This window comes from Microtus oregoni, unplaced genomic scaffold (genome assembly GCF_018167655.1).
Source record: "Microtus oregoni isolate MIOR12 unplaced genomic scaffold, Mior012 000036F_ref0000092, whole genome shotgun sequence".
Classification (NCBI taxonomy): domain Eukaryota; kingdom Metazoa; phylum Chordata; class Mammalia; order Rodentia; family Cricetidae; genus Microtus; species Microtus oregoni.
Window position 1 is genome coordinate 5,370,928 of NW_024543095.1, and position 27,956 is coordinate 5,398,883.

At 43.2% G+C, this 27,956-nt stretch overlaps 1 protein-coding gene across 2 annotated transcripts in view; it reads right to left on the reverse strand.

Annotated features, from left to right (window-relative positions):
• Positions 1-27,493, reverse strand: part of Nlrc4 (NLR family CARD domain containing 4) — a 38,043-nt gene extending 10,550 nt beyond the window's left edge. The window contains exons 1-8 of one of the 2 annotated variants that reach the window (XM_041630912.1): positions 27,301-27,493; positions 22,421-22,534; positions 19,554-19,814; positions 16,306-18,300; positions 15,294-15,386; positions 5,838-6,008; positions 3,448-3,540; positions 321-488 (exon numbers count right to left, since the gene is read on the reverse strand). In XM_041630912.1, the coding sequence (XP_041486846.1) occupies positions 321-488; positions 3,448-3,540; positions 5,838-6,008; positions 15,294-15,386; positions 16,306-18,300; positions 19,554-19,814; position 22,421 (2,782 nt within the window). In that variant the 5' untranslated portion in view covers positions 22,422-22,534; positions 27,301-27,493. Of the gene's footprint in view, positions 1-320; positions 489-3,447; positions 3,541-5,837; positions 6,009-15,293; positions 15,387-16,305; positions 18,301-19,553; positions 19,815-22,420; positions 22,535-27,155; positions 27,272-27,300 lie in introns of those variants that run through there. The other variant, XM_041630913.1, reaches the window with a different exon arrangement.
• Positions 27,494-27,956: the final 463 nt, after the last annotated feature.

The window sequence follows — 27,956 nt, forward strand, 5'->3', positions numbered from 1 at the left end:
GAGATTAATATTCAATAGAAATAAGATCCTAGTAAATAAGAAAGAGGGAGCTGGGTGGTGGTGATGCTTGTCTTTAATCCCAGCACTTGGGAGGCACAGGCAGGAGGATCTCTGAGCTCAAGGCCAGTCTAGTCTACAGAGTGAGTTCCAGGACAGCCAGGGCTCCACAGAAAAACCCTCTCTCAAAGAGGAGGGGGAGCTCTGTTTAAAGTCAGTCTTTGCTCTCTTGGCCCTGTTGGGATGGACCTACCTATACTTCTGACCTCTGCATCCCTGCATCTCCAGTCTTTGCTCTCTTGGCTCTGTTTGCACAGACCTACCTATACTTCTGATCTCTGTATCCCCGAGTCTCCAGTTTCTCAGTCCAAGCTTGAGGAGCCCTGGGACCACCTCCAGCTGCTTCAACAGGCTGGGCAGGGTGATGAGCACATCCGTACACCACGGCAGCATCAGTGTGGTTAGCTGTTCCAGAATGCTGAGCCTGCCAACTAGAAACAGAATGATTCGGGAATGACATCAACTTAAAATTTGCACAGGATGAGGATGAAGGAAGGATCTTTAAATCTGGTGACCCTGTAGGCTGCTTGATCTTTACTATGAATCTACATTTTCTTGATTATTTTTATAGAAAATATTCCAATATATAAACATTGTAGTAATCACAAAACTATTACTAATAATGCAACCTTCAAAAACAACAAATCATAGGGTAGACTGCTTAATCCCGACCAGACTCTTGTGTTTTTCTGAAGTGAATTCCAGATATATATCCCTTTGTCATAACCACGTGCCACTGTGGCACCTCAAACATCTTACTGTGCCCAAAGAGAGGAAATATAACCGCAAAGACCACCGGGGAGATACGGTTATTTAGGTAACTGGTAAAGCAGCTGCTTGCAGTTGTCTTGTTTTTTTTTTTTTAATATTTATTTATTTATTATGTATACAGTATTCTATCTGTGTGTATGCCTGCAGGCCAGAAGAGGGCACCAGACCTCATTACAGATGGTTGTGAGCCACCATGTGGTTGCTGGGAATTGAACTCAGGACCTTTGGAAGAGCAGGCAGTGCTCTTAACCACTGAGCCATCTCTCCAGCCCCCTGTCTTGTTTTATAAAAAGAAAAATGCCCAGGCCGGGCGATGGTGGCGCATGCCTTTAATCCCAGTACTCGGGAGGCAGAGGCAGGCGGTTCTCTGTGAGTTCGAGACCAGCCTGGTCTACAAGAGCTAGTTCCAGGACAGGCTCCAAAGCCACAGAGAAACCCTGTCTCCAAAAACCGAAAAAAAAAAAAAGAAAAAAAAAAGAAAAATGCCCTTACCCTCCATATACACCTCTCTCTCTTTTTTTAAAAAAATATTTATTTAAACCGGGCGGTGGTAGCGCACGCCTTTAATCCCAGCACTCGGGAGGCAGAAGCAGGTGGATCTCTGTGAGTTCGAGGCCAGCCTGGTCTACAAGAGCTAGTTCCAGGACAGGAACCAAAAGCTACGGAGAAACCCTGTCTTGAAAAAAATCAAAAAAAAATTTATTTATTTATTATGTATACAATATTCTGTCTGTGTGTATGCCTGAAGGCCAGAAGAGGGCACCACACCTCTTTACAGATGGTTGTGAACCACCATGTGGTTGCTGGGAATTGAACTCAGGACCTTTGGAAGAGCAGCCAATGCTCTTAGCCACTGAGCCATCTCTCCAGCCCCACACACCTCTCTCTTTTGAGACATATCCTTGACGGGCTTGGAACTCACTCTGTAGACCAGGCTGGCCTCAAGCTCACAGAGATCTGCTTGCTTATTCAAGTGCTGGGGTCAAAAGCACACACCACCATTCCTAGTGAATGTCGTTTTTACCTTTGCCATGTGGCCTTGATAGAAACTTAAGCCCACCCCAAAAAGCCTCTGTGTACTGTGAACTCCTCCAGTTAGTTGCTCAGAGTCATGAAGAGAAAGAAGTCTGTCACGATCAGCCTTTCCTGATCCTCCACTGACTGTCTGAGCATGGTGGTTTTCCTGCCTCGTTTTTCTGTAACATTATCAGAATAAAAATCCTGTTGGTACCAGCATTCAAGAGGCAGAGGCAAGCCAGGCAGTGGTGGCACACGCCTTTAAACCCAGCACTCGGGAGGCAGAAGTAGGCAGATCTCTGTGGGTTCAAGGCCAGCCTGGTCTACAGGAGCTAGTTCCAGAACAGGCTCCAAAACCAACATAGAGAAACCCTGTCTTGAAAAACCAAAAATTAAAAAAAAGAAAGAGAGGCAGATGGATCTCTGTGATTTCAAGGACACCCTGTCTACTTAACAAGTTGCAGGCTGCAGAGTAAAATCCCCTCTCTCAACACAAAACTCCAAATGTTTGCTCATCTGAGAACTCATGCACAGTCCTTTGCTACATCCAGACAGCATAAGAATATTGCAGTCCTTGGATGACTCAGTTGACACAATATGCATATAAACCAGTCTTATGAGCCTGGGGGTACAAAAAGCCATATCACTAAATCCTTAAGCAAATTTATCGTCAGCATCAAACACTAGCTTCCTTGTTGTTGGCAAACCTGAAGAGCCTCAGGTACAATGAAGATATTGAATCTGATGACTCAGAAGACAGAAGCTTGGGCTTGGAGAAATGGTCCAACAGTTAAGAGCATGCCCTACTCGCCAGGTGGTGTTGGCACACACTTTTAATCCCAGCAGAGGTAGGTGGCTCTCTGTGAGTTCAAGGCCAGCCTGGTCTCCAAGAGCTAGTTCCAGAACAGGTTCCAAAGCTACAGAGAAACCCTGTCTCAAAAAACCAAAAAAATAAAAAAAAAATGCACTACTCTTGTAGGAGAACTGAATTCCATTCCAGAGCCCAGGCCAAATGACTCATAATAGCTGTAACTCCCGCATCTAGGAGATGAAACGCTCTCTTCTGGCCTCTGCAGGCACCTACACTCATGTGTGCATACACCCTTCACACACACACACACACACACACACACACGCACACGCACACACACACACACACACACACACACCATGTTTTTCAGTTTTTTTGTGTATGAGTGTTTCACCTGCACTTACATATGTGTGCCCATCTGTACCTGGTACCCACATAACGCAGAAGGCGGCATCAGATTCCCTGGAACTAGAGTTACAAATGTTTGTGAGCCATAAGTTAGATGCTGGGAACCAAACTCAGGCTCTTTGCATAGCATCGAAGTGTTCCTAACCACTGAGCAACCTCTCCAGCCCCCAAATTAAGTAAAGCTTAAAAAAAAAGATGTGGGGCCATGTTCCTCAATGGCAGTTTAAGACAGCATTAGAGAAAGCAGTTAAGAAAACATTTTCCCTCAGGAAGATGAGTTAGCAGGGTGCGTGTGGGTCCCGAGGCCCAGCTTCAGGCTGTTCTTTCTGACCACCCAGCACGCATAGTCAAGAGCACATTGCTGGCAGAGCTGCCGTTCTTACTCAGTTCCTGTACAGCTTCATTTCCATCCTTTCCCAGATAGTTTTCTGATATATCGAGAACGTTCAGTTTGACCAAATTGTGAAGATTCTGTGCTGGAAGAAAAAAGATAACATTTCCAAGTAACCAAATATGCATTTTCCAATATCTTTAGGATTCTGTGTCCTTGTTGTTTTTGCTGATGGTTGTACGCACTGTTATTTGACTTGATTATTTCTCAAAGGAAGTAGGATGGGTGGACCCCTCGGTTCCTATGGCTTTGACTGAATGCACAGGTGTCTCCTAACCCTATATTTGGATTATTAAATCCACATCACATGGTGCCTAAAGTTGCATGGAATATAGAGTTAATAATTCTAGACACTACTTTGTAGTTTATTCTTTATTGAACTCGGTTTGTTTTGTTTAAGATAGGGTCTCACTAAGTAGCCTGGAATGGTCTCAAACTCTCAAACTTACAGAAATCCCCCTGCCTCTGGCATCTGAGTGCTGGGACTGAAGGTGTTCGTTACCACACCTGGACACGTCTCACATATTCTTAAAGGGATAAACTGTCTCACATGGCTTTTAAAGGGGCACAAGTTTCAGCCTTCAGCTGTTCTCCGTCTCAAACAACTCAATGGTTCTTGATTGGTTTCTCACACAGCTTTAGGGTCAGGGTCTCCTAGGTCACAGGCCCTGGTGGGCTGTGACAGGTAGTGGTAGGCACGAGGGATCTGAAGAACAAGATACCATTACTAAAACGGTACTTTGTATCACAGCAAAAAAGGTTTTACTACAACAAATTAAAGGTCAATTTCTATTTAAAAAGCAGGTGACGTTTTGATCAATATTTATATTTTCTCTTCTCCCTTATAGTTTATTGGTGAAAGTGGAGACATGAAGGCATATTCTAATCATTTTATGTTCCCAGTATCAGTCTAGATTTTCCAACCATTGGCTTCTTCAGCTGTAAGTTTATATCAGTGTAAACATGGCAGTCTTTAGAGATTCCCAGCACTATTATACTCTTATTTTTTGATTTTATTCGTAAGTGTGTGTGTGTGTTTGTTTCTATGTGAGGGGATATGCAAAGGGGTGCAGTTGCCACAGAGGCCAGAAGGTGGCACCAAATCCCTTGAAGCTGGAGTCTCAGACCTGTGTGAGTTGCCAAAAGTGGGTGCTGAGAACCACTCAGGTCTGATGGAAGAGCCAAAAACTCTCCTGGTCTCCAAGTCATCTCTAGCCCCCATAGGATGACTTCCAGAGGGACACACTTTTCACCCAGCATTCACGAGGCAAGACTGATCTACACAGCAAGTTCCAGGCTAACCAGAGATATATAGTGAGACAGATAAATAATATTAAATCAATTTTCAAAAACGAAATCTTTAAGCCAGGCAGTGGTGGCGCACGCCTTTAATCCCAGCACTCGGGAGGCAGAGGCAGGCGGATCTCTGTGAGTTCGAGGCCAGCCTGGTCTACAAGAGCTAGTTCCAGGACAGGAAACAAAAAGCTATAGAGAAACCCTGTCTCAAAAATCAAAAAAAAAAAAAAACTAAACTAAATCTTTAAAAAGGACTTCCTGTATGGGTGTCCTGCCTGCATGCATGGCTGGGTACCACGTGTGTGCCAGAAGAGGGTACTGAATCCCCGAGACCTAATACAGATGGCGGTAAGCTGCCGTGTGCGTGCCAGGAATGGAACCCAAGTCTTTTGGAAGAACAGTCAGTGATCTTAACTGCTGATCCATGTCTGCAGCCCCAAACTCTCAATTTTAAGACATGTCTGAATTGAAGAGTTTATTGAAAAATATGCAAAGTTTTCTCTGTAATTGGTATGCATGATATTTGGGAAATCAAAAGACTGAAGTAGGTGGTGTATCACTGTATTCTAAGTCCATCTTAACAGAGCAAAGGGAAGACTAGGAAGCATCTAACATGGAGGCAATCCTCTTTCCCCATCATTATATATGATAATACACTATTATCACGACACTATAGCACTATGACAAAAATGGTGGAAATTGGGGTGAGAGATGTTTTTAGATGGGGAATTTTTAAAAAATTACTTATAACTTTTTCTTAAGGTTATAATATCTTCAACTATTCTGCAGTCCTCTCTTATTGCCATTAATAATTTTTTTTAAATATTTATTTATTTATTATGTATACAATATTCTGTCTGTGTGTATGTCTGTAGGCCAGAAGAGGGCACCAGACCTCATTACAGATGGTTGTGAGCCACCATGTGGTTGCTGGGAATTGAACTCAGGACCTTTGGAAGAGCAGACAATGCTCTTAACCACTGAGCCATCTCTCCAGCCCTGCCATTAATAATTTTAATTCTGAGTTGGACAAAGCGTCCGTGTTCTGCTGTGCGTCCAGAGGGACGCAAGGGTTCCCCTGATTACCTAGGGTTTTCACAGAATTCGCCGTCAGACAGCAGGCCACCAACTTCATCTCTTGCAGGTCACAGGGTTCTCCCGACAGAGACTCAATTATGAAATCCATCCCCTCCCCGATATCAGACAAATGAGTCAGATGAAATAAGCTCATCTTCTTCAGGTTTCCCAGGCCTTTGGCTACGAGAAAAAGGGAAAGAAATATATGAGCAGACCACGTTTATCTGGTTAAACCCAGATTCGTGGACCAGAAGGATGACAACTAGGAAGAAACAGTTTCGTCTTCTTTTTCTTTCTTTATTTACTATATGTCCACTGTTCTGCCTGTACACCAGATCTCATTACAAGTAGTTGTGAGCCACCATGTGGGTGCTGGGAACTAAACTCAGGGGACATCTGGAAGAGCAGCTGGTGATCTTAACCTCTGAGCCACCTCTCGGGCCCTCAGTTTCATGTTCTTTTAAAAAATATGTATGCATTTCTTTGTTTTCTACATAGTGAGAGTCTTGCTATTTAGCCCGGCTGGCTCAGGAGCTTCCTGCCGAGGCTGCCCCACTGCTAGATTCCAGACATGCTCTTTCTTCCTGGTCTTTACTTCCCTCAAGAGGCTGAGTTCAGAGGGGCAGCAGGTGCTACAGCCACGTGGAGGGCTAATGCCACTGCCTGGCCCTGGACTGTGACATGGGACAGACTGACTCCCTCCAGTGAACACTACATCCGGAGCAGTATGTTCAGCCAGGGTCAGTGGACGCTTCTACCCACAGTACAGTTGAAAGCGGTCTAGAGTGCCCCTCATTCTTAGGCCTGGCATTGATGTGGCTTTCAGGATTGATTAGATGGAACTTAAATCATCAATACATATCCTAAGTCAATGGTACACATGAAAGAAATACATGGTGACTTTTGGATCCTAGCTGTCTCCCTCTCCACTTTTCCTTTGGTATTGGAGTTTTTACCCAGGCCCTGTGCATGCCAGGCAAGTGCTCTACCATTGAGGTGCATCCCTCAGACCAAGGTTTTCTCAATCCCCATGGTTAGGAGCTTAGGGGAGATAATGTATTGAAGCACGAATTATAGTTGTTTTTAATACTAAAAACCCAGAGTCAGATATAGGGGTTAATGCTGAAGATCAGAGAAGCAGAGTGTCAGGCACTAGAGAGACCTTTTACCTCTACCAATGCTCAGACTGAAGGGGCGATCATGTCCTCTGACTGCATACAGATACATCTGACTGTATCTGTCTCCTCCAAACCTCCAGCTGCTTCTGTCCACACCAAACCTCAGACTACCCTATGTTCCTGTCTCCTGTCTAACAGTCCTTTCTCCACCCTATCACTCCCGTCTCCACCTTCCTAGTGCTGGGATTAAAGGCATGGGATCCCAAGTGCAAGGATAACCTTTGTGTGAATTCTGTTTCTCTTTTAGAGATTCAATCTTGTATAGCCCAGTTAGCCTTGAACTAACAGAGATCCGTCTGCCTCTGTCTCCTTAGTTCTGGAATTAAAGGTATGTGCCAGCACTCCCTGGCCTCTAGTGGCTAAGCTCTGCACTCCGACCTTTGGGCAAGCTTTATTTGTAAGAACGTAAACAAAATATCACTACAATGTATGTGATTCAATCAGTAGTATAGTGGCATATTATTTGTGTTTTAATAAATAAAGCTTGCCTGAAGATCAGTACAAAGCAGCCACACTTGTCAGCCATATAGGCCAGGCAGTGGTGGCATGCACCTTTAATACCAGAAGCCACACTAGTTAGCCATAGAGGCCAGGTGATGGTGGTTCATGCTTTTAATTCCAGCACTAGGGAGAAATATAAGGCAGAATGAGACAGGAACTCATTCTTTTTTAGTCTGAAGATTTCACTTAGGTAAGAGCTCTCTAGTGACTTGGCTGCTTTGCTTTTCTGATATTCAGGTTAAACCCCAATATTTATCTCTGAACTTTTATTATCTGAGCTATAGCTGGTACCCAACATTTGGGATACAAATTCATGAAAAAGCTGTTTGCCTGTGACTTTCTAGCCACCAGCACAGGCCAGAGCTCCACATGGGGCTCCAGTTCCATCCGGCTAGGTTTTTTTTTTTTTTCTTTTTCTCCTCAAGTATGTGAGTAGGTTTGGCATTTTCCTGTTGTAGCCTCTCTGAAAGTCTCCAGCTGCCACCCAAACTGCAGAAGCACCTGGGTTCCAAAAGCCACATCACTCACCTCCCTCGACTGACTGGTTCTGCCTTCAGGGACCTCTGCAGCCTCCCTACCCCTCCACCTCCCCACCCCGCAACCACCACGTGTGCTTTTTCTGATCTCTCTCTCTCTCTCTCTCTCTCTCTCTCTCTCTCTCTCTCCACCATAGGTTGCAGGCTCTCCCTGAACTTCCTTCTAGTGCTGCTGCCAAACTAGGCAGCTGCCTTGGAATCCAGTCAGGCTTTCACTGTTCTACGCAGCAGCAATCAGCCCCACATCTTCATCAACATCATCAGTAGATTTGGTAAGACAACTGGGAATTCTTAGAAGAATTAGTTAAAAGAGAGTTTTTCCCCCACATTAAAAATGAGAAAAAAAAAACCATTACAATAGAGGGATTTGGGTCCCTGAATGATAATATGCTAGACAGTTTGAAATGGGACAATTTAATAGGACGATATCTAATTTAGATGGAATTGATGTAATGTTAATTGTAAACATCAGCTTTATCACTTCTGTCTTATCACTAAAAAAGTTGGTTACTCTGAATGCTAAGATACAGGGGCTTAGAAAAACTTAATAAAATAGATCACAGAGATAGTCAAATTTAATGGAGGAATTTAATGGAGAACCAATTTCAGCATTGCTTTATAAGACTATTCTTATAGTATCTATAGAGGAACAGCCTAAGGTTTTCTTTCTTTTTTTTTAAGGTTGTAGCTCAAATTCTAATTGGTCTTTTTTTAAAGGTTTATTTAACTTTTTATTTTATGTACATTGATGTGAAGGTGTCAGTTCCCCTTCAACTGGATCTTTAGACAGTTGTGAGCTGCCATGTTGGTGCTGGGAATTGAACCCGGGTCCTCTGGAAGAGCAGTCAGTGCTCTTAACCACTGAGCCATCTCTCCAGCCCCCTAGCCAAAGGTTTTCAAACAACCAGTCTTAATATATGCAGTAACCATACAGGAATTGCCACGTGATTGAGTAAAGAGCTGAATGGACTCCTGTGTCAATATTAGATTTAAGGAGATTCAAAGAAGCAATAATCTCATATGGCATGCATTCACCTTTTGTGAGACAAATGTTAAATTCATGGTCAGTTTGCAATAAGAATTATCCCTAGAAACTGGATAGAATTGGTTAAAGGTGTTTTAGAGCCTAGTCCACAATTACAATGGAGTTCAGAGAAGAGGTATTGAACAACTAGAGGTAGGGAAATCTCCCAATCAAATTCTTAGAAAAGGAAATTATGCTATGATAGAAAGGAAATCTGTACATAATGGTCACATCCTGGCTTTATGTCATGCAGCAGCTTTGAATGCTAGGGACAGAACTGAAGAAGTAGGGAAGAAGACGGAATCATTTACTGAAGTCATACAGGGCCCAAAAGAAACCTTCACGGATTTCTTACAAAGATTGACATCAGCAGTAAACAGAATGATACCAAATTCAGAAGTCAGAAAATAATAATTAAATCTCAGGCTTTTGAAAGGGTGAATTCTCTATTCAAATGGATAATTAGGCCATTGAAGGCAAGGTTAGCACTTTTGGAGGAATAGATTGAGATACAATTAACGTTGAATCTCATACCGTGGTGATGCGTGGATAGGAGAGGTGATTTCCAGAGGTTTGAAGAAAAATTGAAACATCAAATGTTATAATTCTGGCAAGCAAGGTCAACTTAAAAGGGACTGTAGACAGGGCTTTCCTAAAAACAACTTTTTTTTCTAAGAATAATTTGTTCAGAATGTTCCTCCCTTCTGGATTATGCTATTTTCATGGTACTAAGGAATTTTAAAGAACCTCTCCACAGTTACCAATTTGAAATATGCAAAAAGAGTTGTTTTGCATATTGAAACTGCTGGGTTTATACCAGATGATACAGAATTTACTTTATTATTTATTCAGATATAAGATATAATCAGGAATAGGCATTATTCCATATTCATAACACACATCTGATTCCACATGGGTCTGCCAGGTTCTCTAGCACAAGGTAATGCAGAAATCAATCAATTATTGATTGAAAATGTGCTGGAGGCCTCAGAATTTCATAAAAATATCATGTCAATAGCAAAGATTTAAAAAGATTTTTCATCCTGTGGCAACAAACCGAGGAAATTATGAAGAAATGTCCTACTTGTTCTTTCCACAACTAAGCACTACAATCTGCAAGAAGTAACCCAAAGGGTACTCAAAGGAATGAAATATGACAGATGGATATGTTCCATTTTGTAGAATTTGGAAAACTGAAATATGTAAATAACATCATTGATACCTATTCAGGTTTTTAATGGGAAACTGCCTTGAATTTGGAAAAGGCTGACTGGGGAATCACACATTTGCTAGAAGTTATGGCCACCATGGTTATACCTGTACAAATAAAGACAGACAATGCTCCAGTATGTCTCTAAGAAAATAAAAAAGCTTTTTGGTTATTAAAATATAAGGCATATTTCAGGTATACCACAAAATCTTATAGGGCAGGCAGTTATAGAAAGATCAAATCAAACTCTAAAAGATATATTAATTAAACAGGAAGAGATGATAAATACCCCCAGTAATAGATTGCATAATGCTTTACTAACTCTGAATTTTCTAAATGCTAATGAGAAAGGAACAACAGCTGTGGAGAGACAGTGGATAGTAGAAAAAATTATAGAATTAAATCAGCCAATATACATTAAAGATGTACTGACCTCAGAATGGAAACCAGGACATATGTTACATTGAGGAAGAGGTTTTGCTTTTGTTTCCACAGAAGAAAAGGTATGGATACCATCAAAATTGATAAAGATTCAATTTGAACAAGAGACACCTCCTAATTAGAAGAGATGATAGTTCATTAAGCATCATGGCCTTTTAATCTGAAGTAACCTATAAAACTAACAAATGCTTTTTATGTTATCAGATATATCTTGCCAATAGAGAATTTCCCCAAAGTTAGGGTTGGAAAGGGTCAGAAAAGGATTACAGATACACAATAAAGACAAATTCAGATGGAAAAAGCCTCTAAATGGGTCACAGTTTAGATAAACATACAAAGGCTTAGGAGAGAGAAGAAAAAGAACATAGACAGATATCAAAAGAAGTAAATGTTTTTTTTTTAAATGGTAAAGTCTTTAAAGAGACACAATACAGACAGTCATAGATTAAAAGGAATAAAGAAAAATAAGCCACATAAAGATGGAATACACACAGAGAGCCTGGATTATGTATATTGTTGTGTTTTCTATGAATTTTTTTTACTATGAAGGAGCTGAGTACAGAGAGGCATTTCATTGTATGGGCTGCTAAGCTAAACCAACCTATATATTTTGAAGGTATCTTGATTCCAAAATTTGGGTTTAAGGATATGTTGTTTTAAGCCAGACAGTGGTGACACACAGCTTTAATCCCAGCACTTGGGAGGCAGAGGCAGGCAGTTCTCCGTGAGTTCAAGGCCAGCCTTATCTACAAGAGCTAGTTCCAGGGCAGGCTCTAAAACTACAGTGAAACCCTGTCTTGAAAAAAAAAAGCCAAAAAAAAATTAGAAAGGATATGTTGCTTTGGAAAAGAGGTTCTTCTTTTCTTTCCAGAGGATGAAAAACTGTGGAATCCTTCCAGATTAATGTGGTTTGATGGACCAAGACCCCTCGAAAGGTCACTGTGAACACCCCCAAAAATTACTTTGCCCAACAAAATGTATGAAGCAGTTTGGAAAGAATTATGCCTAAATTCCCTAAATGATTGTTTATAAACATTTGTTTACATTTAAAGGGAGATATGATATAGAGATTTGCATTGGCATGGTTCTTGGTTTGTTGATACAAATTTAAGATCAATTTTCTTATATATATATATATATATATATATATATATATATATATATATATTTTCTGCTCTTGATTAAGGTATTGTGTTTGTGCAGCTAATTTAAAAATGCAATGTATAATTAAGAAATATAGGTCAATAGTCATCTATAATAGTCAAGTTTGTAGTCATGATCGGTATATATAGAGATAGATAGATAGATAGATAGATATAGATATATAGGGATATATTTCAGTTAGATAGGTATTCTTCAAATCTTTCAGAGACCTTCATAATATGGCATTTAAAATGTTTAAAAACTTAGGAATTTTCAAGACAATGAGACACATCTACTCCTGGCAGCACCAATTACTTCAAGAGGAAGATAGGCATCGAAGAGGCTTCTCATGGAGTTTGTTAGCCATTTGGGCAAGAAACTGCTCTTGCCTGGACTGTTGCATAAACTGGACACAAAGAACCTGCAGAGAGAGGACTGCTGAACTTGCCTAAAGGTGAGATGGTCTTTTGGGGTTCCTGACTCATGAAAGAATCTGTGAGACATTCTACAAGACACAGAAGAAAGCTGATGGACTTTGCCATTACAAAGCAGAACAGATCTTCAAATTTCCTGCTTCACAGAAAAGTCTGCTGTATACTATAGGCCTGTGGGCTGAAGATTAGATGCCTCAATGTTACAGAAGAACTTTGGGTGACTGTCCAGTGAGATGTCTCTGTCATTTCTAGAGTTTTGTAAGTTGCTTACGGTGCACTTCGCATTTACTTAGGTAATATTATATCCTTATGGAGTATTTGAAGGAGTTGAAGATTAGATAGTTATAATTATAGTTTTTCTTAAATATGATAAAAAATAAATTAGTTATAAATTTTGTAACTGTAATTCTTGTTAGATACCTGTTTTGTTATAAGTAATTTTTCTGTGTTAAAGCTAAAATCTTCCTTTTATTTAAACAGAAAAAGAAAGGTGATGTGAGATTCCCCTCTGTATGCTGTGAATATCATTGGTTAATAAAAAAAACTGTCTTGGCCTGTGATAGGGCAAAATAATAGAGCTAGGTTGGGAAAACTAAACTGAATGCTGAGAGAAGGGAGACAGAGTTTGGAGACAACATGTAGCCACTGCCAGAGACAGACGCACTGGAACTTTGCCAGTAGACTACAAGCCTCATGGTAAATATAAAATAATAAAAATGGGTTAAAGAAAGATGTAAGAGCTAGCCAATAAGAAGCTAGAGCTAATAGGCCAAGCAGTGATTTAATTAATACAGTTTCTGTGTGGTTATTTTGGGGCTGAGCATAAGGGAACAAATAAGCAGTCTTCTACAGCAGGGTTTCTCTGTGACTTTGGAGCCTGTCCTGAAACTCACTCTGTAGGCCAGAGTGGCCTCGAACTTACAGAGATCCACCTGCTTCTGCCTTCCAAGTGCTAAGATTAAAGGTGTGCACCACCACTGCCTGGCTTTGCATTTGTATTCTTTAATAAAGCAAGCACAGTGTCCTGGGGAGCACTTCTGAGATCCTGGGTGAATCAGAAAGCCGTTCTAGGAACAGGTGACTTTCTGTGAAGTGGATGTACTGAAGCAGATGTGCTGAGGTCCTTTGATAGTCTGTGGAGCTCATCGGTATGCAATGTGTGTTTGCTGAATTCTAAATCAATTGGATTATTATATAAGGAAAAAGCGGTCATCCACATTTTAGTTATTTACAGAGTTATATTTGGGCACGAAGTGAAATGAAGGACAAGGCTGAACAAAAAGAGAAACATTTTATGCAGGGCCCAGGAGGGAAGAGAGAGAACAAAAGAGAGAAGGTGAGAAAATATGAAGAAAGAGAGAGGAGAGCAGAGACATTGAAGAAAAGTGACTTCCACTCAGCCCTCCCATCTTCGAGGCCCTGGGCTCTGTGGCAAGCTATGAGTCCCACTTTTGTCCCTGGGTTCCTTCCTTCCTGCATCTCATTTCTCTTTTAAAGCTTTGCTAATGAAACAACTCCAAATTCTTACATCATCAAGGGGAATTAAACACTTCATGATTTTCTCTCCAAAAAAAGGTCACACATAAATGGGGTACAGTGTGAATGGAATCCTGCTGAAGGATTCCTGGGAGATGGAGCATGACCCAAGAGAGCAAGGTGATCATGAGTTCATAAAACAGATTATTGGGGCCAGGGAGATGTTTCCGTGAGTACACACAGCACATGCACAATGACCTAAGTTCAAATCCTCAGAACTCAAAGCTAAGCATGTAGCATGTGTCTTTATTCCCTGTGCTCCTACACTGATTGGCAGGCGGAGACAAGGGATTCTCCAGGAGCTACTGGGTCATCAAGCCACATATACAGAATACAGCAACAGTCAACAAAAAGACCCTGTCTCAAATGAGGTGCAAGGTGAGGACAGACTCCACAGTCATCCTCTGAGCTCCTTAGTCATTGTGCTACTGCTGTGAAGAGACACTATGAGACAGGGTTTCTCTGTGTAGCTTTGGAGCCTGTCTTGGAACTGTCTTTGTAGACCAGGCTGGCTTCGAACTCACAGAGATCCGCCTGCCTGTCTCCCAAGTGCTGGGATTGAAAGCGTGTGCCACCACCGCCAAGCGATCATGTCAACTCTCAGAAAGGAAAGCATTTAATTGGGGCTGGCTTACTGTTTCAGAGACTTCCAGTCGTCCTTTGTCATTATGGTAGGGAGCATGGCAGCACAGAGGCAGACATGGTGCCGGAGAAGTAGCTGAGGGTTCCGCATTGTGATTCACAGGCAGCAGAGAGAGAGACTGGGTCTGCCATGGGCTTTTGAAACCTCAAAGCCCACCCCCAGTGACACACCTCCTCCAACAAAGGCATACTTCTTGATCCTTCTTATCCTTTCAAAGAGTTCTACTCTATGGTTACTAAGCATTAAAATATATAAGCCTATGGGGGATGTTTTTGTCTTTTTTTTTTCTGAGACAGGGTTTCTCTGTGTGGCTTTGGTGCTTGTCCTGGCACTCACTCTGTAGACCAGGCTGGCCTTGAACTCACAGAGATCCACCCACTTTTGCCTCCCAAGTGTTAGGATTAAAGGTGTGTGATGTGCCACTACCAGTACCCAGCTGGGGGCTCTTCCTATTCAAACCACCATAGCTCCACACATAAACTGTGCCATGCACATGTCCCCCACACATAAGGATCTTGCCTTTTATAGATGCAACTTGTGCCAAATAATCTCAAATTAACCATTCTTACCATCGTACCTACAGGAATAACAATACTAAAGAAGGGCTGGAAAGATGACTCAGCAGTTAAGAGCACTGACAGCTCTTCCAGAGGACCCAGGTTCAATTCCCAGCAACCACATGAAAGCTCACAACTGTCTCTAACTCTAAATCTCACACCCTCACACAGACATACATGCAGGCAAGACACCAATGCATATAAAATAAAAAGATAAATAATTAAAGAAACAAACAAAATATTAAAGAAACAAATATCTGACCTAGGTTTTTAGCATCTTCCTCCTTCATCCCAATGTTGTCCAGGACGAGCTTCACAAGGTTCTTCAGATTACCCAAGCTGTCAGTCAGACCACCTGCCAAAGGAAAACAGATTGGCATGTGTCCCTCCCTGGTGCTGTCCTTGTTTACCACCACTGTCATTCCTATTACCAATCAGAAGACTTTAGTTATCACAAAGGGCAGCTAGTGCTCACGACAGTCACATAAACATGTTTATTTTGTCAGAAATGGGTGGTGTACTCAGTTGAAAGCATGCTGTTCAAATATAATGGAATTAAACAGAGAGATAAAAGATAGCCAGATATGGTGATCGTGCCTATAATCCCAGCACTGGGGGTGAAGAAAGAGGATTGCAGTGGGTGTGAGGCTAGCCTGGGCTACATGAGACCCTGTATTGAAAAAGGGACTGAGAAAGGAAAGGGGAAAGAAGTGGATGGAACTTAGGTGAGGAGGAAACGAGAGAAGGTAAGAAAGGAGAGAAGAAGAAAGAACAGGAAGTGAAGAGAGGAGAGGAAAGGAGGGAAGGGAAAGGGAGAGGAGAGAAAGGAGGGGAGGCGAGAAGAGAGGAGTGGAGAGGATAGAAGAGGAGAGGAGAGAAGAGAAGAGGAGAGGAGAGGAGAGGAGAAGAGAGGAGAGGGGAGAGGAGGGAAGGAGAGGAGAGGGGAGAGGAATGAAGAGGACAGAAGAGGAGAGAAGAGGAGGGGGAGGGGAGGGAAGAGGAAGGAGAGGAGAGGAGAGGAGAGGAGAGGAGAGAGACATAAAACACGTAAATCTTTGGCAGCTGAAAACTTCCAGATTGCAATTGGAGGCAGGAGCTACAGAGAGCCTCAAGGCAGCTGAAATGAAGGACAGAGGAAATACAGAGAGGGTAAGTCAGGTTCAGGGATGCGCCGAGAAGATAAGAAAGCATTAGAGCTGTTACCAGAAGTTTCAGCATCCAGCACTAGCACAGGACCAGCCAGTCTTGATTACATCCTTCGGATGTACCCATACCTGGCAGCCCCTGAGTCTGCAAGCTGTGGATGCTCAGGTTCTGGAGGTTTGTCACAGACGTGATGTGTTGCTCATCATCTATGGTGAGGGGACTGGCTTCCACAGCGAGGGAATAGATGTTCTTACAAGTCCGGAGGACAGAGCTGAGACTTCCAGCCACAGCCGCACATCTCTTGATGTACAACCGAAGGTTGGTGGCGGAGCTGAATATCTTCCCCAGATGTTTGATGTCTTGTTTATCCAACTTGCTGATATCCCGGAGAGTGACCTCTAGAGTCTTGAATTCCTGCTTCCAGTTGAAGAACAAAGACACAGCCCTGCTGGGAATGTAGGTTTCTGAGGGGCCTTCTATGTGGACTCCAGGGTTGTTCTCGACAGCCTTGTCCTGGGAAGCGGTAGCCCTTCCATAGAAATCCAGCTTCACGAAGTCCAGTGCGCTTACACAATTAGGTAATTGTTCAAAGAAGTCAAATAAGTAATCAGGAATGTTCTCTGAGTCGATGAATAAACTTTTACCGGTAAAGAAAGCTTCAAATTCTTGGCTCAGCGCTGATTTAGATATGCTCTCAGAGAATAAATTGATGCCACACTCCACAAAAGAATTTACATTCTTGGCTTTCAGATGATCTTGCTCAGTGGTGTCTCTCATGCTCTGTAGAGATTCCTGCTTCCAGAGAGGCCTCCTGGTGACAGAAAGCCCTTGTAAGCTGCCGTGCTCAGCCACCAATGCAAGGTGCCTCAAGACAGCCCTGGTGGCTTCTGTGGACGAGCCACACGTGTAGAGGAGCAGATTGCCGTACAGGGATGTGATGTCGGAGATGGAAACCATTCTCTTCAGATACTCATTCCCCTTGCTCACCTCGGCCGGTTCTCTGGAAATCAACAAGCTGCTAAGTCTGCGTCCTGCTGTGTACTCTTGGAATGATTTATGAAAGAATTTATACTTGGCTGTCAGCCTCTGAGCTGTGTACTTACAGAGGAGCCCAGTGGCCACCAGGACATCCTCGTTCATGCTGGACAGATCCTCAGGCTCAAAGGCAAACCTGTGGGAGAACACGCCCTCCAGGGCCAGGTCTCCACAGCAGTCTAGGCTCCTGACAAAATCACTCTCAGCCCCACCTCTGTGTTTATGCTTGTTTTTCTTTATCAGGAGGTCGTAGAAGGTCTGGAACAGCGTGGTTTGTGTGTAATCTTTGAATTCCTTCCTGCCCATCTGGATTGCACAGGTGATTACCACAAAGAGAGGGGTCTTCATCAGATTTCTCAAGCACTTGGACACCTGGATCTGGGATAACAGACCATCAGCCAGCTCCTTTATCAGTACTTCTTGGATGAGAACTTGGGCACTGTCTTCTGTCATATCCCCAACCTCGGCAGTCAAGGCGCCAACATGTCTGATATGTCTCAGGCACTCGGTGGTGGTAGTGACAATGACCATGTTCTTGAAACGATGGTTTTGCTTTATCAGGTCTTCGATTTCCTGGCAGTTTGGGGCCTGGAATTCGTTGTAACCATCGAGGAGAAAGAGGACTTTCTGCTGAAGTTTCACCAGCATAGCCATGAACCCTGACTTGCTAATGGAGTCGGGTACAGTTAGGAGCTGATCACACACTGTTTCAAACAGTCCACAGCCTGTGCTGCTCAGGCGGACAAAGAAGACCAATTTGAACCTGTTCAGAGCTTTGCACTCCCCAGAGGCCCAGAGCATGGCAATTCTCTGTAGCAGGGTGGACTTCCCTTTGCCAGACTCCCCTTCAATGAGGCAGGGGCTCTGGAGAGCCCCCAAAAGACTGCCCAGGGTTAGCTGCTCCACACGGTGATGACGATGGTCCTTCCTCCACAGGACAGGTTCCGTGAAGGTGCGCTTCAGATTAAAAATGATGTCGATATCTTGACCCAGGGGGTAGAAGTTCAGAAAGGCGGGGCTGTCATATAAGTATTTTAAATTCTGAGCCAGGACATCCAAGTCTTCATCTGTGTTCTGATGAAAAATACCTGTTAGAGAAGAGACGATGTTATGGAGGAGTAGATTCTGCATCACCTCTGAACTGGCTGGCTTTGTGTCAACTTGACACAAGCTAGAGCCATCAGAGAGAAAGGAGCCTCAGCTGAGGAAATGCCTCCCTGAAATCCAGCTGTAGGGCTTTTTCTCAATTAGTGATCAATGTGGGAGGGCTCAGGCCATGGTGGGTGGTGTCACGCCTGTGCAGGTGGTCCTGAGTTCTATAAGAAAGCAGGCTGAGTAAGCCATGAGGAGCAAGCTGGTAAGCAGCACCCTCCATAGCCTCTGCATCAGCTCCTGCTTCTAGGATCCTGCCTTGCTTGAGTTCCTGTCCTGACTTCCTTCAGTGATGAACAGCAGTGCTGAAGTGTAAGTTAAATAAACCCTTTCCTCCCCAACTTGCTTTTTAGTCATGGTGTTTTGTTGCAGCAATAGAAACTCTGACCAAGACATCCTCAAAGCCCAGAGCTGGGGGGGGGGGGATAAATGGCAAAGGTGCCGAGAATCAGCAGGGGATGACTTTCTCTTTCTCTCCTGGTTCTAAGATACCACGGCAAGCTCCAAACACCCATCAGTCTCCCTGGGCCCTCTTCCCCTCATCCCTTCTTCTTTACCTTCCCTTTCCCTTTTCTTGCCATCAAATCTTACAGCAGCAGATGAGCAGAAAATGAGAGGATCCTTGGTTTTAGTTAAGAAAAGTGAAAGGCTGGGCTGAGAATGTAGGGTGGGGTAAATTTTAGTCAATTACACGATTAATTCATTTACAATAGTTAAAATGAGGAGTTGGAGGTCCAGCTCGATGATGATGAAATGTCTGTCCCAATGGAAAGAGCAACGGTGACTTTTCCATGTCACCGCAGCAGGAGACAGATGAGTGACTGAGGACTGCTGGCGACGTGTGGTGGTGTTCTAGTTAAATGTTTTCTTTCAGACAGCACATTGATATAGCCCAGTCTGGCTTCAACCTCCCGTTCCACCTTCCTCATTCTCCCCAGAGCTCCCATAGTAGCCGATGCCACCACAGCCAGCATTCCACTTGTACTTTAAAGGGAGGCTATACTTAACTCACTTCTAGCCCAGCTCTGGGGTTACTTATATGGCTCCACTGTCAAATGTCTGCTGTGAATGACTCAAAGTCCCTGGCCAGTCACACAAAGGAGGAGGACGAGCTGAAATTCCATGGCAGGGACTGGGGTGTTCTGCACGGTCCTTATGGTGGGACAGAGGTGAGCAAAGCAATACTTACTTTGTCCAGTTAAGTCCTGATACATAGTAGAGTCCCACTTCTCAAGATACTTAAGAAAGAGGCTGCAGGCCTCTGAGCCCTTCTTCAGAATCATATGAATGATTTCTCGTGCAGCGTCCTGATCTACCTTCTTACAGCAGATATTGGCGGCTTCTTCATAGTTGAGAACACTTCGTGCAAACAGATCGTCTGAGATTTGCTTGGTAACTATGATGTTCATCCTCTGAATGAGGGATTGACTGTTCTCCTTTATGAAGTTCACTGAAGAAATGGAGGAAAATATTTGTTCATGTATGTATTTTAATCCACATGAAATATACATATCTGTCACCAGCATATGAAGGCTGCATATTTTTTCCCTTTAACTATGGAGATGCCAGATGTTTGACAGTCAGGCCCTCAAGAAGTACTCTGCAAGTTGGGAGGTGGTGGCGCACGCCTTTAATCCTGGCATTCGGGAAGCAGAGGCAGATGGATCTCTGTGAATTCGAGGCTAGCCCAGTCTACAGAGTGAGTTACAGGACAACCAGGGCAGTTACACAGAGAAACCCTGTCTCGAAAAGCAAAGCAAAACAAACAAAAACACAAACAAAAAGAAGTGATCCGCAAAACTCAGTAGCCCTAACTTTGGTCAGTGAACAAGACGGTTTCACTTTGGTGATTAAAATAGGTGGGTGATTTTGTTCACTGATACAAGAGTCTCTAGTGAGCGCCAGGTGTAGTGGCACTCACCTTTCATCCTAGACTCAGGAGGCAGAGGCAGGTGGATCTTTGTGACTTTGAAGCCAGCCTGATCCACAAAGTGAGTTCCAGGACAGCCAGGGCTATGTAGTGGGACCCTGTCTCCAAAGGGGGAAAAAACAGAAAAAAGAAAAATCTCCAGTAAAGTTACAGTAGTGAAAACATGGGTTTCTTTTTTTTTTTTTAATATTTATTTATTTGTTATGTATACAATTCTGTGTGTATGTCTGCAGGCCAGAAGAGGGCACCAGACCTCATTACAGATGGTTGTGAGCCACCATGTGGTTGCCGGGAATTGAACTCAGGACCTTTGGAAGAGCAGGCAATACTCTTAACCACTGAGCCATCTCTCCAGCCCCAAAACATGGGTTTCGAAGTAATGAATGGCCCTGTCCTCCAAGACCAAGAGCCGTCTTAATCAGAGCCAGAGACCCTCACAATATCACACCCATCGGCATTCTCCTCTAGGAGGAGCTGGGGGACCATTAGGCCCTCAGCTGAGATCCCAGCTACTCTCCCGTGTCTCATGTCCAGTCACCTGCTTTAACTTCACTCTGACTTGGGAGGAGCTAGAATAGAATAGAATAGAATAGAATAGAATAGAATAGAATAGAATAGAGGGTGGAAGGTTAACTGGGGAAGGTACTCTATCAGTACATACACAGGGAGCTGTCATTCACGCTGATAATAGGGCTTAAAGGGATGGGGGTGCTTTGTAGTTACCCCTTACCCAGGTCTGACAAGCAAGATCAACAGACCTACTGGTTCAACAAGCTAGACAGGTGGAATGATCACTTTAGTCTCTTCTTGGGGCTCCATCGGGGGTGACAAAATGCTTGTTCACAGTTCCCCCAGGGAAAGTTAATGCAACAGCATGAAATCAGCCACGTGTGAGCATCTGTAAACTTTGCAGCTCTCTTTTGAATCTGAAATGCTGCCAGCTATGTGGCAGCCAGTCTCTCTGGGAACAGAATATTCCTTTCATAGCATTTACTGAGCCCAGTAAGGGATTCTATATTTCCACCATGCCCAATTTCAAGATAACCACATATGTTGGCTGGCTAACAAAAACCTGAAAAGTCAACATTTCACCAATGAGAACCCATTATAGCACATGTCTGTGTCACCTGGGGAGCTGTTAGGAGAATTCATGTCTGTCATCACATACAAAGTAATGTGACAACATGTTCAGTTCTTCCTGTCACCCACGCAATGGAATAGCTGTTTTATCTTTCACAAGTTTTAGTGTTTTCTGAAAAACAGCACTACAAGTATCAGACAGTTTTCAGTCTAAGTGCCCTCATTTCTCCTAGTTTCTAGAGGAGCTACATTGTGTGTGTGTGTGTGTGTGTGTGTGTGTGTGTGTGTGTGTGTGTGGTCTGCCTCTGCAATGTCTTAATCTACTTTGGAGTTTGGTTTGGTTGACAGTACTGGGATTGATGGAACCTACAAGCTCATGCATGGGAAGTCATCTCTCTACCACCAAATTACAGTCTCAATCTTGGGCCTAACTTTTAAATACAGACAAAATTGTGCCCAGGGACTGTAGTTCACTGTCTCGGTGACAACTCAAAGGCACATCACCCTGGGACGCATGACTGACTGTGCTGTAACTATCAGATGGATAGATGCTTCTATATTCTGTAATTAAAGATTTTGTTCTTTGCTGCTGCTGCTTTAACAGGCCTCCCTATGTAGCTCTGGCTGTCCTGGAACTCACTGATGACCAGGCTGGCTTGGACTCACAGAGATCAGCCTGCTTCTGCCTCCCAAATGCTGGGATTAAAGGTGTGCAATACTGTGCCCTCATGTGCAACCGGGTTTTATAGTAAATTAAATTTTAATGTTTCGATTCATGGTGAAATACCCCAAGTGGCTAGTGGAAAATTTATGCTTGAAGAGGTGATGATGGCCAGAACGAAGAGTTTAAAGTACAGTCTGGTCACTCTGTAAGTCTTGCCCCATTAATCATCTGCCTTTTTTCCCATAGGCTTGCCGTATTTTTTAATAAATCCTCAAGGGAACATAAGAATATGCAATTGAGAATCCCACAAAACATGAATTGCTTTTTTATTTAATACCATCAATATACATAGCTAGGCAGATGGTGTTTGTAGGGTACTTACTTGTTCTCAGTCAAAGTGCTCCAACTTTTCTAGATCTCAGTAGATTTTTTTTTTTTCCAAATGGGAATGCCAAAGATGTCTCCTTCCTGTGAAGCCGGTGTTCATCCTAAGAAACTAAGGAAACAAAAACGGAAGTGATCAAATAGAAAGATTAAAGTTGCTTCTTCTCAAGGCCGTGCTTCTTTCTAGATGAGAAAATGCTTAATGCCCAAAATTGTGGTGGCGTTTCATTTTTATATAAATAAATAAAGCTTGCCTGAAGTTCACAGAGTAAAACATCCACACTGGCCAGCCTTACAGACCAGGAGACAATAACACGCACATTTAATCCCAGTAGCCACGCTAGTTTGCCATAGAAACTGGGCAGTGCTTGCCTTTAATCCCAGTGGTGCACACCTTTAATCCAAGAAGTAGAGATGATTATAAAATGGGAGGAGAAGGCTCTCAGTCTGAGATTCTTGGAGGCAGGATCACCATTTTGAACTCAGGTAGAGGGTAAGAACCAATGGCGGGCTGTTTTGCTTTTCTGCCTTCAGGATGAACCCAATATCTGTCTCTGGGTTTTTATTAACCGTGCTACACAAAATGGGTAAAACTTGCTCAGAGGTGACGGAAGTCCCTGCTGCACAAGGGTGAGGACCTGAGTTCTATCCCCAGCAATTGTGCAAACATCTGGCCCTAGCACAGAAAGCAGCTAGAGACAGGCTCACTGGCCAGCCAGTTTTACTAGCCTATGGTACCAGGTTTAGCAAAAGATTCTATCAGGAGCAGAAAGGCAGAGAGTAATTGAGGAAGACACCTGGCGTGGGCCTCTGAATTCTACATGTGTACACACACACACACACACACACACACAAACTTGCTCAAAGTATGGCTTTGACCAAATGTCTGGCTCCTTGCCTAGAGATAGACCATGGTCAAGTGGAACTTCACCACCTCCACAGGTACTTCCCATTGATGCCAATCAGAGCCAAGAGGACAAGTGAGATTGAAATATCAAAAGATGGAGCCGGACCTATTGGCTTGTCCCCAGGAAGTTAAAGGACCATTTGTAGACAGAGAAAGTGGCATAAGGAAGGAGCTTGAGAGAAAGAGCCAGAAAACAAGGTAGGGATAACAGGAAGACAAGCAAAGGTCTGGTCTTGTGCTAGGATTAGGACTTGGATTGAGATCTACCACTGACAAGCTGAGTCAATGATAAAAGGCAGTGTCTGGCACACAGAAAGAGTCACCGCAGTGCGTTCACTCCCCCCCCCCATATCTATGGTGGTTTAATAACAATGGCCCCCCTAGGCTCATATATTTGAATGCTTAGTCATCAGGAACTAGAACTTTTTGAAAGGGTTAGGAAGGAGATGTGGCCTGGTTGGAGGAAGCATACAGGCTCATGTGTACATGTGGGTTCAGTTCCCAGCACCCACATCTGTAACTCCAGCAGCAGGGCATCCTCCTCTAGCCTCGTAGTGCCTAAGGCATGTACAGGGTGCACATAAAGACAAGCAAGCAAAATGCTTGAAATAAAAATAAACAAATCAGGGTAAGAGAGATAGCTCCGCACTTAGAGCACTGGCTGCTCTTCCAGAGGACTAGGTTCAATCCCCTGCATCCACATGGCGGCTCATAATTTCCTGTAACTCCAGTTTCAGAGGATCCAACACTTTCGCACAGAAAAAATATGAATGCATATGAGATAAAAATAAATTTAAAAATAAACAAATCTTGAAAGAGGGGGTGGAAAAATCATAAGAGTCAGAGGATCAAGGACTTTGCTGTGAGATTGCATTTCTTAGTAACATCAGAATCTATACCCATGGGTCAGGTGGTGGTGGAAAACACCTTTAATCTTAGCACTTGGAGTGCAGAAGCAGGGGGAATCTCCAAGACTGAGGCCATCCTGGTCTACAGAGTGAGTTCCAAGACAGCTAGGGCTACTCAAAGAAACCCTGTCTCAAAAAAAAAAAAAAACTATACCTCCTGAAGTCTCAGCAACATGACCTCCCAAACATGAGCGGAATAAGGAGAACATGAACAAGCATGACTAACTAACTGCACAGCAGGGAAAGCCCATGCGGCCTCAACCCCACTCGAAGAACTACAGACAACCAAGGAAAGAGGGGAGCCGAAGGTGTAGCCCTCCCCAGGGCACAATTGGTTGTCCTGTACCAAGTGCTTAACCCTGAAAATATGCATACAAGTAATATTGTAAGGACTCAGTGGGATGCATTTGGGGATATAGCTGTATATACAGATACATATATGCATTCAATAACAGTTGATAAGAAAAGAACATATGAATTTGAAGGAGAGTATGGAGGTATATATGAAGAGTCTACAGGGGAGAAATGTAATTAAAATACAATATCAAAATTAAATAAATTCTATTTATTATTTATTTAGTTCTGTGTACCTTCGGTACCTGTTTTGTGACTTGCTCTGTAGACCAGGCTGGCCTCAAACTCACAGAGATCCTCCTGCCTCTGCCTCCCGAGTGCTGGGATTAAAAGCGTGTGCCACCACCACCTTGCTAATAAATTTTAAAGAAAAAAAGGACACATACTGCTCTTGCAAAGGAATTGAGTTTTGTTTCTAACACTCACGTTGGGCAACTCACAACTGTTTCCATGGGTATTTGCACTTATGTACACCGGCTTCCATGCACACACACACACACTCGCACACACACACACACACACACACACACACACACAAACACATAATGAAAATAATCTTTAAATATAAAAATATTCTTTTTTAAAATTCAACAAAAAATAGGGATGTAGCCAATTTGACCATCTGGATTTTGGGTCACCCTCTGAAAATCCTGCCTCCCACCAAGCTATCCTAAGAATAACCGAATCATGTGGAAGAGATCCTTTTGTTATGGTTGTACCTTGGCAAATAATATTTTCTTATATTAAACAAGACTTGGCTTACAAAATAGCCAAGACTGGTCTGGTGCACACAGTGTAGCTCAGTTTACTCCTAAACTTATGCTAATTCTCTGGCCTCAGCTTTCTCATTGTTAAGATTGCAGGCATGAGCTACCATATCCGGTTTAATTGGTAATGTTTTTGCTACTCATTAGATGACTTCCTCAGAGAACTGAAACTCCTCTTGACCCACGTCTAGGGAGTCATTCCCACAATGACTGATGTCAGGGAAAGAACTCATATAATTGGGAGCAGAGAGGCAGCGCATGGAACTGGTATATGTGTGTGCCTAGATTTGGCATTGCAGACTTCAAACTTGAACCCCCATTCTTCCAGTTTGCTAGATGGCTGCTTCTAGACATGCTACTTGATCTTTCTGGGGCATGCTTTCTTGCTTTATAATTTTTTTTTATATTTATTTATTTACTGTGTATACAATATTCTGTCTGTATGTCCACAGGCCAGAAGAGGGCACCAGACATCATTACAGATGGTTTTGAGCCACCATGTGGTTGCTGGGAATTGAACTCAGGACCTTTGGAAGAGCAGGCAATGCTCTTAACCACTGAGCCATCTCTCCAGCCCCGCTTTGTAATTTTTTTACATTGACTAGTGTGTGTGTGTGTGTGTGTGTGTGTGAGTACGCACGCACACCACAACATTTGTGTAGAGCTTAGAGGACAACCTGTAGAAGACAGTTCTCTCCTTGTGGAATAGTAGACGGCTCCCAGGGATCATAGGGATCAAACGCTGGTCAACAAGCTTGGTGACAAGTACCCCTACCCCCTGAGCATCTCCTCAGCCTCTGGATTATGATTTCTTTACTGAAATATGAGTGCTCATAATATCTGCCCCAAGCCTAGGACTGTTGCAATAGTTAAACACATGGGAACAGATGGAGCAGAAGTGGTCACAGTGCTTTGTCTACCATTCGAGTAAAATACGCTTTAGCCTAGAATGCTTTTAGATCTCTGCTGGACTCCAACAATCTTACTGAGTATTCTTAGCACTATGCAAATAACATATGTAAGCCACACAAACAGAAGTGAAACTGTCTAGGGGCACACTCAGGACTAATGGGAACCCGGAAGGACAAAATGGTTAGGGAGTGTTAGGAGGGCATAGGGGTGGGGAATACTCAAAGAACGTTATATAATTATATGAAAATGTCCTGGTATTGCTTACAATGAATATACCCCAATTAAAGCAAACATTTAAAACTCATGAGCAGTACTACAGACACGAGCTGAGCTGTTAGAAGCAGGACAGCTGACCAGCTTAGATCCTAGGTCCTGCAGCTGATTATTGTCTGACCACGGTGAATCTTTGTCACATTTTCCATCTCTACACCTAAGGTCAACTGAGATAACGGCTGGAAACACTGCATCACACAACGGGGTCTGTAGAGCGCTTCCTATAAACACTGGCCCACAAACAGGGATTTCCTTCCATTCTCTAAGTTCAAGCATCTTGTCTGTGCCTCAGGAGACAAGATGGACCAAGTGTCCCTCTTGCTGTCAGCTCTGGGTTTCCTTTCCATAGTGCCAAGACTCATTTTCAAAGCTCGTTTGTCTCAGAGGAAATACAAATGTACCCTCTAGGGCTCAATAAACTTTAAACACCAAATCAGAAAATCCCAGTTAAACTCCAGCAGACCAAGTTAACAATCCTGCTGTTCCCCACCCCCGCTGTCCACTTTCCCTTCCCGGCCCTACTGTCCACTCCCCCTTTCCACCCCACTGTCCACTCCCCCTTCCCCGCCCCACTGTCCACTCCCCTCTCCCTAAGCCACTGCCCACTCTCACCTCCAAGGTTTCCCTGTAGGCAATCAGCCCAATGGGCAAACCATTCACTGCAGGAAATCTTCATAGACACAAGGTTTCAATGAATCCAAACCCAAATGTCAATAATTGACTCTAAAGTTGACTTCAAATCCATTCCCTGAAGTACCTGGTCAAGCAGTCCAGTTGCCTTCCTCTTGAAGGATGAAGGAAAGTCATTTTAAAAGTAAGTTTCTCTCTCTCTCCTTTTAGTTTGACAGCAAGGCTGTTCCTGTTGATCCAAACGTCTTTGTTCAGCGAGAGTACAGAAGAGGAAGTGCCTGATGGGTTTTTCCTTTCTGAAACAGCATAGTAAGGGTGGTTAGGACACACATACTTACAAGAAAAATGAGTGAGAGAGCAGCCAGGAAGTGGGACTTTGAACTTACTCACCTGTTTCCTGCTTATTCATAATGTAAAGATTTAATGACTGTTGGCTTTTCTAAGCAAAGGGAATGAGAGTGTTTTACTGGAAACAATTATGAGTGAACACGGCCCAGGAAAACAGGATACCCCGAGCTCCAAAGATCCAAAGTGGTAACTGTTTCATGAAGGGCTTTTCTATTTTGTCTCAGTTTTTGGGTGTGTGTATGTGTGTGTTTTGTTTTTTGAGACAGACTCTCTCTCTATAGCTCTGGCTGTCCTGGTACTCCCTATGTAAACCAGGCTGGCCTGGAACTCACAGTGATTTGCCTGCCTCTGCGTCTCAATTGCTAGAGCCAGTTTAGTTTCAGTAAGTTTTTATATTAATAAAACAATAAAAGTCATAAATCAATGTAAGTTCAA